Below are 12,555 nucleotides of genomic sequence, written 5' to 3'. Positions count from 1 at the left end.
GGCCTCGTTCCTTTTAGCTCCAAAAATGATCACCGAACAGCTAGCAAAGCTGATTCAAAACTTTCTATGGCAAGGAGGAAAGGGGAACCAAAAAAAAATTCATATAGTAAACTGAGACATAGTGAAAAGGCCAATATCTAAAGGTGGACTACAGGTAAGAGATCCTGGGTTGGCCAATTTGGCAATGGGAGGCAAGGTCCTCTGGAAAATATTCTCAAATCAAAGACACCCTGTTAGTCAAGTCCTAATTAAAAAATATCTGCACAGGCTCTCAATAAGGAATATGGAAGAAGGAGCCTCCCACAAAGGAACCACGTTGTGGAAGCTATGCAGCCATGGCTGGAAGTTTTTCAAAGAACAGCTCTACAGAATACGAGGAAATGGGAAAAGAATTAGACTGTGGGATGACAAGATCATGGACCTCTGACCCCTAAATCTTGCACCAAAAATCGCAGACCTGCGCAACTGGCTCATTCAAAAAGGTATCCACAATCTTGCTGACATCTACACTTGGGATACAGCAGGAAACTGGAGTAATTGGGCCCTCCAACACCCCCCTGACTGGATGCTCCCTCAACTCCATCAATTACTTACTAAACTCAATGGGTTCACTCCTGTGCATCTCAAGTTGAAGGACAAGTGGGGTTGGGGGAAGACAGGAGCTTACTCAGCAAGGTTGGGTTTTGCATCTCTACAAGAACAACATCATCAAATCCACACTACAAAACTTTGGCAGCATGTTTGGGACCCATTTGGTCTCCCAAAAATTAACTTCTTCTGCTAGACTCTCATGCATAAAAGGACTCTCACTGGAGATAATTTAGAGAAAAGAGGAATCATTGGACCCCACAGATGCCCTCTCTACTGCAAGGCTCAGGAAACGATCGAACACTTATTCATAGACTGCCCCTTCTCTCAAGAAGTCTGGTTTCAAGCAATGATGGGGCTCAACGCCCAAATCCCTGAGCAGACATCAGTTGTTAGTCTCTTTGCAACATGGAAAGAACGCTATCCACACACTCTGAAAAGAAAATCTAAATCTGGAATGCAATCCCAAAATATATCTGCTGGGGAATCTGGTTGGCTAGGAATGAAGCCATCTTTAACAACAGACTTCAATCCACCAACTCAGTGTCAGTCAAGGCCAAAGCTCTGCTGCTGGAAACTTTTGAAAACAGACCTTATAAGCATGACAACTCCCTACTACCTGAAGAACTCAGCTGGCTAGGTGAATCCCTGAGACGGGCCAACATCAAAAAGAACATCTCCCTGCCTAGCCATAATCCAGAGTGGCGGCTTTAGAATTTTGAGGAGGACTTTAAAAAGTGGTGGAAAAATCAGGGCAAAGTCACGATATTCTTCGATGGAGCCTCCAAAGGAAACCCGGGGACATCAGGGGCAGGAGGAATAATTTACTCCATAGATGGGCACAAAAAGGACAGGTTTAGTTGGGGTCTAGGACAAAGCACTAATAACCAGGCCGAGATTCTCAGACTGCTCAAAGCGTGTCAACTGGCTCAGAGGAACAGAGTGGAAAATCTTCAAATCTTCGGTGACTCTGAAATCCTGATAAAAGTCCTTAATACTGGTGACCAACTCAATAGCTCTGCTCTAAACAAGACCCTTGAAAGAATAAGAAAGATTACTCAAAATTTCACTTCCTGCTCATTCTACCATGTCCTGAGAACTCTTAACAAGGAAGCTGACATAATGGCTAATAAAGGGTGTCTTCTAGCTCAAGGAATGCTAGCAAAGAACGAAGAAGAAGTTGAAATGCACCCAATTCCTTAACTAGACAGGTGAGCAGTACAAGGACAGGTTAGATAAGGCAATGGGCCTTAGTCCCAATGCTTTTGTCCAATTCCGCTTTGAGGGCAAAAGAACTATGCAAATTCAAGGCTCTGGCGCATGTAATCAGATCGTGGGATGGTTTATCCCCAAATGGAATAGATAGGTAAATGGTTTATTGCATGGACCATCGAAGGTATGGTGATTAAACAGGGCACAGAATAGAAGTCAAACAGAGAACGGGTGCTTTTATGACACGAGGAGTGGTAAGCGGTCTTATCGCACCGCTTATGGAGGCTGGGCAGTATTCCTCATTTGGAAGGGATGAGCCTGAGGGACTGACACGTGGCTGGGCGAAATTGCCCTTTTCGCGTGCTTCAAAGGTGTTAAGGGTCGGACAGTGAGGGACGCGAAAAGCGTTGGATCTGCGCAGACGAAGATCTGATGGTTATTGCCTTTGGAACATAATGGGGTGTTAATGAAGCGGGGAGCGGTTTGCGGTTTTCATCGCACCGCTTATGGTTGATGGACGGTTTTCTCTTAATCTGACGCGACGTACCTGAGGGCTTGACGCGTGGCGGGACAAAACCGCCCATATCGCGTGCTTCCGAGGTGTTAAGGGTCGGACAGTAAAGGACGTGAAAAGTGTCAGATCTTGACGGGGGAAGATCTTACGGTCATCACGCAAGTATCATGGTGGGGAGTTAATGATGCAGGGAGCGGTAAGCGGATTTCATCACACCGCTTTTGGCTGCTGGGCAGTTTTTTATGAATCGACGTGATGTACCTGAGGGCTCGACATGTGGCAGGACAAAACCGCCTACATCACGCGCTCCAGAGGAGTTAAGAGCCAGACAGTGAAGGACGCGATAAGCGTCGGATCCAAGAGGGGGAGATCTACGGTTATCGCCTGTTGAACAAGGAGGGAAGTTAAACCCTAACGTGGGGTCGAGAACGGAAGAATAGCCCGGCTTAGTGGAGGTGGGGCCAGGTTATTTAACATTATAGTTTTAACTGAGCGGGCAAGTATAGACTTGGGATTAAAATTTATCCAGGAATTATTGTAAGGTAGGCAATATTCAAATTACCAAAGGAAAGCGGAAATGTAAGAAAGGATACTCAGAATCCAAGAGAAAATCAAGGAACACTCAGCCATACCAAAAGAATCAAAAGCGACAGCTAAGCTCTGATACAAAAGCCAAAATATGAGGACTCTAAAAGCTAGAATCTCTCAAATGACTGTAATCGAGGTTGATTGGCCATGCCCAACCTCTCCTTATAAATAAAACTCAACCGTTTCTGGTTAAAAAAAAACTGTACACTAGCTTATTTAAGAATAATGTGATTCCACTTAGCCTAGTTCTTATGGCATTGCCAACTTTATGCGCTCGTATCATTTCTTGATTTGATCTTTGATGATCAACTTGCCTGTCATCTGTTATCTATAACATTACCCTCCCAAGTTCAGTTTAGTCAACAACAGAACCAAAAGTTGTCTACGATTATTAATTTGCTCATGTTATAAAATAGTAACAGGGAAAGAGGTCATATTCTTGAGATACAAGTGAAATCCACTGGGGATGAGAAGTAAATATAAGTGACTTATAAAAACAGACCATGAATTATTAATAAAGCATCTATTAACATCTTCTGTCTGACCGCTACATAAAATCATTTAAGCAGCTTGCTGGACTAGTTCCACACTTTGAGTTCAATAGGTCAGTCTGTGGTCTAACCATGTTACACATCAACCTGCCATCCCAGGGGAGATAAAGAGATCTTGTTAAAGATATGGCACGCATGCTGAGAAAGGCAAGACCATGTAGTTCTAGTGCATGTATAGGATGATAACATTGAATCTTGGAGAAAGAGAAGTAGGTCTTTATTAAATTATTGTTACAATATATAAAAAAAACAGTGGGCATATAAAAAGTTAGATCTATGCCACAAGTTTTGTTTACTAGTGTACTCAGAGAGTTAAAAACAATAAAGTCGCAGAAATTCACTACATGCAACAACCAGGGTAAGTGAAAGTAAAAATGGATCGTCAAAATAACATGAATTTCAGTCAGCATTCCCAGAGTTATCTTTGTGTCTTAGATTATTGCCCTGTATTTTGTGGAATCATTGATTTATCCCAACTAAGAATTTAAATCCCCAGGAACAGTAAGCATGAAGGCAGAGCTTGTAATTTAACAAAGGCTGAAGAAAAACATGATATAAGGCAAAAGCGAAAACATACGAAAGAACTACGAAAAAAGGCACTTATGGAGGTCAACAGAGAATGCATGACTAAATGTTATTAAATGTGTTCAAACCTTCAGAATAGACCTAGGATCAATATCTTTCAATAACTATTATATAAATGAACTTTCGAAGTCAATTACAATGATCAGAATGCAGCTGATTCTCCTAACATAACATAGTTCTGTGTAATGTTTGGTTTAAATTTGAAAAGAAATGGTGGAATACAAAAATTTCTTATAGAAATATCTAGCTATTTTCACAAGGAAGATCAATTGTAATATTTTGATAATATATTTCCATTCTAATTTATCCATATAAATAAATAAAAAATCTCAAAAAAATTTCTAAACCTTCTTGTTTTTAAACAAAGTAAAATGCCAAGGCATAAAATAAAAAGATAAAATACCTGCGTTCTGGTTTAAGCCAGCGCTCACCCTCTTCTAGCAGCCAGGTAATCTTCTCGCATGTTGTCATTATCTCTCCCATGGAAGCATCCACAATTGTCTTACCTGTATCTCTTGCCGATATCCTGATAAATAAGAAAGGAAACAAAAGGAAAGCATGAAACAGAAGGGCAAAAGAAAGAAAAACAATCAAACAAAAGAGGAAAACTTTGTGTCATGTTCGCAAGGCACAAAATTAGAAAACCTACTCAGCTTAAAAATAAAAATAAAAATATCGTTAGGTATGGAGGACTTTAACTGATGCAAACTAAATTTCAAACACAGATTTCATTATGCCAGCCATTACACAGAGATCTCTTTTTCCAATCAAATGAAAACCCAGTGATAGAATAACTGAATTGAATGTTACAATGAGGAGGCCCGTTATAAATACTAGGCGAGGTGCCCTTTCATATGAAGAGACGTGTCTCTTTGATAAGACACACCCTTACATCTTTTCATTAATTATTATTTACCTTTATGTTTGTTACATTGCCACCCTCTTACGGGATGCTTTATCCTCAAAGCATAATGAAAATGATTCTCTCTAGTTGCACATGTCACTTTGGCATGTATAATTCATCGGTATTACTATCTTGGAATCAGGGTTTATCCATTTCCCTTTTGGATATTTATTGATATAAAATATGTTTTATTTATTTCTTTATTTTAATATTATTTTATTTTATTTATTATACAGTAATATATATACATTTAATTAATTAATTATGTTTTTATTTTTTACTTTTATTTTTTAAAGTGACTTTATAGAAATTTATTATAATGTAACTTTATAATTGAATAAAGTTACTTTATAATGGCTTTATAGGGTGACTATTTGTTAAAGTTGTTTTAATTATTTTGTTATGCCCAATAGTCACCATATATGTACAGTCACGACTAGCAGGGACGTCTTTGACTGAGATGAGATTTCCAGTTAAACAATGTTAATCGTGAGTTCCTCTCACTCAAATAACATGAGTATGTGCGAAACCAGAAAACGCATTCTTTAGCTACAAGGCTAGATTGATCCTCGAATTGCGACATTGTAACGAGAGCGTTCATATTATAACAGTACTGTGATTCAATAGAAGTGTGGTGACTTTCCATCACCAATCGATTAGTGGTTGCCAAAATCTTCACAGCAACATTCCAGTTCTTGGGGTCAGTTAACCATGCTCTAAAAGTATTCATTACTGGGATGTACAGTGCGTCATCTTTCACCGCAGAGAACAGCTACCACATGTTCTTCCTCTGGAGGATTGTTGTTGTTAGGAGTGGCTCTATCAGGGTAAAGTGGATGGAAATCATGCACCTAATCTCGCTTACAGATGTAGGAAGCAGACACCAGTCGCCTAGCTGCCAACCAATGTATGAAAAACAAAACAATAACTTTGGTTGTTTCAGGTCCTATTTCTCTGCGAGAGTGACAGTTGACTGGGAATTGCAATCACGATTTGTTGCAGCAATCCAATCCATGTAAACTCATCCCACTTCCACATTATATATTGTACCTTCCTTGTTACTTTTGGTCCATTTACCACACAACCATCAAGCATTTTTTAAAATTGCTGATGCCAGACACGTTGCCCTGGAAAGTAAGGATAATGGAGTTTGTTTGGAATAAGGCAGTCAGGGTTGACCTTCATATATTTGCATTTTGATCCATCATCAATTATAATTGTCACATTATCAACCACTTCATCGATTCTTCCCACCCAAGGTCCATGAATGACATAATCATCGGGAAAAATGCCTTTATTCGATGAAGATCACTACTGGAAACGTTTCTTATAGTAACTGATGTGGGAGTTAACAAATCTATTATATGATCCCCATTAACCACTCTATGGATCTGAAGTTGTTGCCACAATATCACCATGGAAGAATGCCCTATCAATCACCTCAAGCTCGTTGATTTTCTCGATACTCTCAGAAAGATTCATCCAAAAAATCCATGCACAGTCTACTAGAATAGGTTCGTCTTCATCCTCATCTTCATTGTCACTATTGGTGCTATCTGAATATGAGTCATCTGCAATTTTAATTACCATCCCAATTAAACCTTTGTGTTTTGTACATTGGACTATGTCTTCTTTGTGCATGCCTACATCAGGGTTGGAACTATGTTCTCCTTCTTGTTCTGGGATAGAACTGTGTTCTCTCTCATGCTGGAAATCTCGTGAAGGGCAAACTTGTATTATTGGGTTGCCATTGATGGCCTTGCTGTCACCCGAATTGTACACAGGATTGCGAAAACGCTCAGCGCAGGGGCTGTCACTCTGATCCCTACCCTCTCTGTTTCAGTTGTCTCCTAATCGCAAACTAAGGGTGTAGTCTCGATGGATGAAGAGATGAACTACTTGTTGGAAACCAACAAGTGAAGGAGACACAACTGAATGGCCTAGCAACTTGGTTAAAATTGATGGGCAAGTATATTCATTAAGCACCACTTGATTAGATTTATTGAGATTGTTAGTTAGAGACCAGTGCCTTAAAAATTGATTACTTGCACAACTTAAATTAGAATTCCAAGTCACCAGATGAACAGTTGCTATAGTATGTAAATTCTATCCTATATGAAGTGCAGGACATAGATTTATGTGAGATGCAAGTTGTTGGTTACTTTTACTTATATTGCCTAATCTAGATTTATTTTGGAACTAGTCTCGAACGCAAGTTGTAGAGAGAAGTCCAAGGGAAGGAGGCTAAGGCCTCATTAACGATACCTCCCGTGGAGTTCTAACCACCTGAGTGCCCTTGTTCTTACAAGGGATTGCCCACAAAGGAACTGGAAGGTCACCGTGTGTTACAAATATAAATTACCTAAAATAAAATGAATATAAATAATGTAAATAATAAATAATCAAATATTGGTTATGTTAAATAGTCATTAAGTTAAGTGAAAAGGCATGTCTAAAAGACATGCCTAATCACGAAAGAACACATGCTTAGGTATATATATGCGGGTCCTCATTGTAACAATCATCACTTGTACAATTATATATATAATAAATTATTATTACAAATACGTCTTGTGTATTTTTATATTCAAGCCAACAAGCCTACAGTTTTGTTGTTTCAGTGGTATCAAAGCCACGGCGCACAATATAATCATGCGAGTCTTTGAACATAGTTTGCCGCACAATATGCCACGTCCTGAATGCGTTGAGCAGTTTAGTAAAATTCAAGAAGCATTTCAGCGATTAGAAAAATCATGTGCAGAAGTTACAGCATGTCTAAAGATAAGTTATGCAAAGGAAGACGACAGTGATGGTGAAGAAATGAAACAAGGTGAACCAGGAGAACAAGATTTTGATCAGAATGATGAGGTGGATGAGGGCTATCTTGAGAAACAAGAAGATGAACAATATCATAACAATGAGGAAGATGTTGAAGAAGACATTGATGATGATGAAGAGAAAAATATGGAAGAAGAAAAAAATCATATGAAGGTGCTGAGAGATATTTTGGGGAGTCTCAAGGCTCGAATTGTAAGCTCAAAGAATACAACGCATCTAAAAGAAGTACTGGAGGAAGTGTCACCTCCGACCATCCTTGAAGCTTCATGTGAGAGTCGGAATTGTATAATGAATATTGTTTTCCATAATAGTTCTTGTCACATTGTGATTCCAACGAAAATTCTACATGAAAAGATGCCCAGAGATTATTCATCATCCGCTAATATTTTCAACAACCTGAAAGCTCGAGAGTTGAACAAGAAAACTAAGGTTATGCTTACATTTCCGGAATATCATCTAAAAGCATTCAAGAACCCTCTGCAGACTTCCTTTGTAAGCAACATTGTGATAGCCGATGACATAATATTTGTTCTCCATAGGAAATATGATCTTATTCCATATCTACGATATGCAGATGGAGAAATCTCACCTCTTACTCACGATACAGGGAGCCTTGTAATAATGCGTTCTCCGGATATAGTGGACTTTGTGTGCTACAATAATTATAATGATTCATTGTTAATTGTTGGTGGGTTTCCTCTTAAAAATTTCAAGAGTATTCCAATTGCATTAATTATAGCAGGACAAACAACAACATATAGAAGGTGTCTTCAATCAGATAAAATACATCATTGCGATTTTGATATTCCAAATTGCGGAGGAATGATTTATGTTAAACACACATGGACAGCAAAGAATAGGAAAGATAAATCAGTGAGTACACTTTTTTATTAACATCAGATATACATTTATAGTACAATATGTGACTCTTGGGTTTCAGATCCCAAGGTCTCTTGGACTGCTTAGTCTTTTCGGCTTCCACACTAACCCATTTAGGATTAGGTGTCCAACATTCCCCCCCTTAATCCGAAGGGTTATGTATGAGTCCAAGAAGAGAGCTGTAATACAAAATGTGCAAAAAATGCATGGCAGCACTAGGCTGAATGTGCTCTATGAAATGTTGGTAAAAAAGGGCGGTGGTTTAAGGATGACCACCAACACTGGAACGCTTAGTGCAGTTCCCGGAACTCTTCCAAACTGGCGAGAAACTGAAGTTTTCTGCTAGAGGAAGTGATACTATTGTTTTAAAGAGGGAAACCTTCAACCATATAAAAGGGAGGTCTCACCCCGCATAAAAGGTAAAACTTTAACCTGAAAAGGGAAGTCTCAACCTGTGATGGTTTAAGGATAACCAACAACTCTGGAATGCTTAATGCAATTCCTGGAACTCTTCCAAAGCTGGCAAGAAGCTGGTGTCTTCTGCTAGAGGAAGTGTTCTCAATTTTGTTCCTGAAACTCTTCCAAAACTGGCAAGAAGCTGAAGTCTTCTACTAGAGGAAGTGTCCCAGATCGCCAACTGAAGGCATGTTCAGGGGCATCTTTGTCTCTGGCTACAACTCTGAAACTGGTGTGGCAGGTTGTGGCTCAGGCTCGCTTGATGTGACTTTGAGGCTTGTAGATGACCATCATTTCCCCCCTGTCAGATACAAGGTGAGATGATGAAGGAAACTCGACTGCAAGACTGTTCAATATTCTGGAACAAGTTCTGACATGTGTTTGGAATATCTTCTTGGCTGTTGATGCCCATTGCCAAGAAGCGATCCATCCAAGATGAATCTTTGTTCTTGCAGGACGTTTGTTTCTGAAGCATCTGTGTGAAGAATGACTGGTTTTATGACAGTGCTCACATGGATGAAGATCAAAACAGTGATCTTTCAGATGGCCAACTCGGTCACAGTGTTGGCATTTTATGATCTGTTGTTGTTGTTGTTGTTGCTGTTGCTGTGGAAGAGGGGCAGAGTCTGGAACAGCTGAAGCTGAACTGTCATGAGGAGCAGTTGAACTGTCATGAATGAATCCAGCACTCTGAAACTGAATGGGCTTGGCATAGTCTGGAATATGAAAGGACAAGTCCTTGTCATATCCAAGACCAGTTCTGTGCTTGTTGTGGACAAGCTGTTCCCAAGGTCTGATGATGGGCTTGGGAAGTGCAGACTGAGTTTCTGCATCTGCATATACAACTGCTGCTTTATTTGATTCTGGATCTGATTCAACCTTAATCTTACTAATTTCACCACTTGCTGGTTTAACCTTGAACAACATATTGTTTTGAGCAGAAAACAATTTGGAATGACAAATCTGTTGAAGCTCATCTTGCTGGAACTGAGATTCTAGTTGCAAAAAATCAATCTTTTCTTGTGCATCATGCAGGCAGGTCTGAATGTCACAAAGAGTGTCTTTGCTAACATTTACCTTCCCACCAATAGTGGAGTGTATTAGTGTATTCAGTAACTCTAATACATCATCAAATCTAGCCATTGTCTCAACAAAGAAATGAACACTCAACAATCCTAGTGGAGACTATAGCAAGTCTAGACAAACCCCAGCTATTGAAGATTAAGAATATCAGTTTGAAAAATACATTGTCCTTCCAACACAGATACAATAGATATGTTTCACCCTTAAAATGCTCAGGTATACCAAGATACGCTTTGTATGGATGCACAACTAGATGACTTCTTCCTTCTTTGAAATTCGAACTTCAACTACAGGAATGGATTACATATACTTCTGATATATCAACTCTAATAATAACAGAGATCTGAAGTAGAATATACCAGCAAATGTTAGGAAGAGCAGTGGCTGTAGATAAGTGTTATAACATCAAAGAAGCTCCATCATTACAGAGAAAACACCACAGTGATAATATATGCAACGTATTCAGCTCCAAGACAGAGAAATAAATATGGAGTGTCTTCAATATATTCACAGCCACACATCCAATGAGATGAGAAAGTTTGAGACCCTCTATAGCAGAGGTACATCACCAAACATCACTTCCAATAGTCTATACTCATTAAGATTTCAAGCACAGGTACAGTGATATGCTGCTCAACTGAAACAACCACAGAAAATACAAGTTTGTAGCCTTGGGGCTAGATCATTCTTTATGCTTCTGCTCAACTGAAACAACCACAAGCAATATACTACATATTATTGCATCAAGCCACGAAGAAAAGTTTCATGATATACTACGATGCACCATAAATCTCATATTCTCCACGATCCTGCACAGTGATAGCTTCTTTAACTTTACCCAGAATAAGGCATCTAAAAATTTATTTAGTCAGCTGCCCGCCTTGCAGTAATGAGCAGCCTGCATAGTTCTCAAGTCAATAATCAATAAAAATGAGAAGCCAGCACACTCTAGCACGGAGCTTTGATTTAGGAGCAGCTTGACCCGTTAAATTCTTCTCCCCGGATGAACTATAGGTACGACATGCCCGGCCACAAACTGTAATATATTGAATACTAAAATACAACGTGACGCACAAATTTGGCCTCTTGATTATTGTATGATCCAGGTTCTTTCTCCAGCAAGGCACGTTCAGCTCAGCAATCCTTTTTGAGAGCAGCAGCCTTTATACACCAACAGAATAAGCCAGATTTGGTTTTTAGAATGGTACGCAGTCCAGAAGTGGCATTACAGCAGCCTCCAGTACAATTAAGAACTCCATTGAGAGGAACGCTCTCCTACTGAGTCAGCCCATATACATCCCAGGCACATCCAATAAAAAATAAGAAGACCACTTATATTTATTTATATATCAGTCATATAATGAGTAACACGTTACCCCTTTTGCTCCAAATACTTCAGACGCAGATGATAAAGACTTCTGTCATGCCCAACAAGAATAAGTCGAGTCTCTCCAAGTCCAATGTTTTCCACTATAAGCAAAGGCTATTCTGGCAATATTCACGCTCAGGAAATAACAGGAATGCTTGGCACATACAGTTAGTAGCAACACGGCCAACTTTAGATTGTGAATTAGGCCCTGGCAGCGTATATGTTCAACCCAGCATCCAGTACGTAGCCCAGAAAATGCAGACTACGTCCAATAACAACAGGAAACTCATACAGCAAGAGAAATGATGGTTTTGGGTTCTGATCCTGCTGTTTACAACAAAAGCTTCTCACACATCCCCAGAGTAATCTATGAAAACTCGGTTTAGAAATTCTGGAAAAAATTCGTCCACAGAAATAAACTCAGCTACACTGTCCAATTCACACAACAAATAATTTTTCTTTTAAACATACTGATAACCATTGCAACGTTTGATGCTCGATCTATTTCCTGCGGCCCTAGCTCTCATCAGAATAAAAATCCACAGCTTGTCTAAACAATGTCTGCTCCACCCAAAAAATAAAAACACAGATTTTGAGGGGGTTCATTATCCAATAATGCACTATATACACAGTAGGGAAACTCGGTCAAGACTATCGATTCAGAGATCGATATCCGTCCCTTCAAAGAATGCGATCTTTGAAAATGAAATCGGCTGTGCCTTCAATAAAATTCGATCACTTCAACTTACGCTAAGTGGAACGCATCCTGACTTGGACAAACAATTTACCATGAGTCCAAGGTGGGCTTTCTGTCTTGCAAAACAACACTAGCTATTCATGAAATTTTCCTCGCTTAACGAATGTGGCACTGACAATTGCAAATTTCTTTCTGATAACATTCCTTCTATTCGTATTGTGGAGCGAAATGGTGAATTTCTATGAAGATGACGATCCAGAAGGCGAGGCCCCCGTCGTCAAAACTCAGGCC

The 12,555-nt window shown here is 39.4% G+C and overlaps 1 protein-coding gene across 1 annotated transcript in view; it reads right to left on the bottom strand.

The window, feature by feature from the left end:
• Positions 1-12,555, bottom strand: part of ALDH22A1 (aldehyde dehydrogenase 22A1) — a 243,611-nt gene that overhangs the window by 182,095 nt on the left and 48,961 nt on the right. Inside the window, exon 5 of the mRNA XM_089458099.1 lies at positions 4,442-4,564. Within this exon, the coding sequence (XP_089314225.1) occupies positions 4,442-4,564 (123 nt within the window). The remainder of the gene's footprint in view (positions 1-4,441; positions 4,565-12,555) is intronic.

This window comes from Pinus tabuliformis, chromosome 7 (genome assembly GCF_031772625.1).
Source record: "Pinus tabuliformis cultivar Carrire ecotype Pingquan chromosome 7, CPIR1, whole genome shotgun sequence".
NCBI lineage: Eukaryota > Viridiplantae > Streptophyta > Pinopsida > Pinales > Pinaceae > Pinus > Pinus tabuliformis.
Note: the sequence above shows the minus strand (reverse complement) of the source record. Positions and strands in the feature narration are given on the sequence as shown.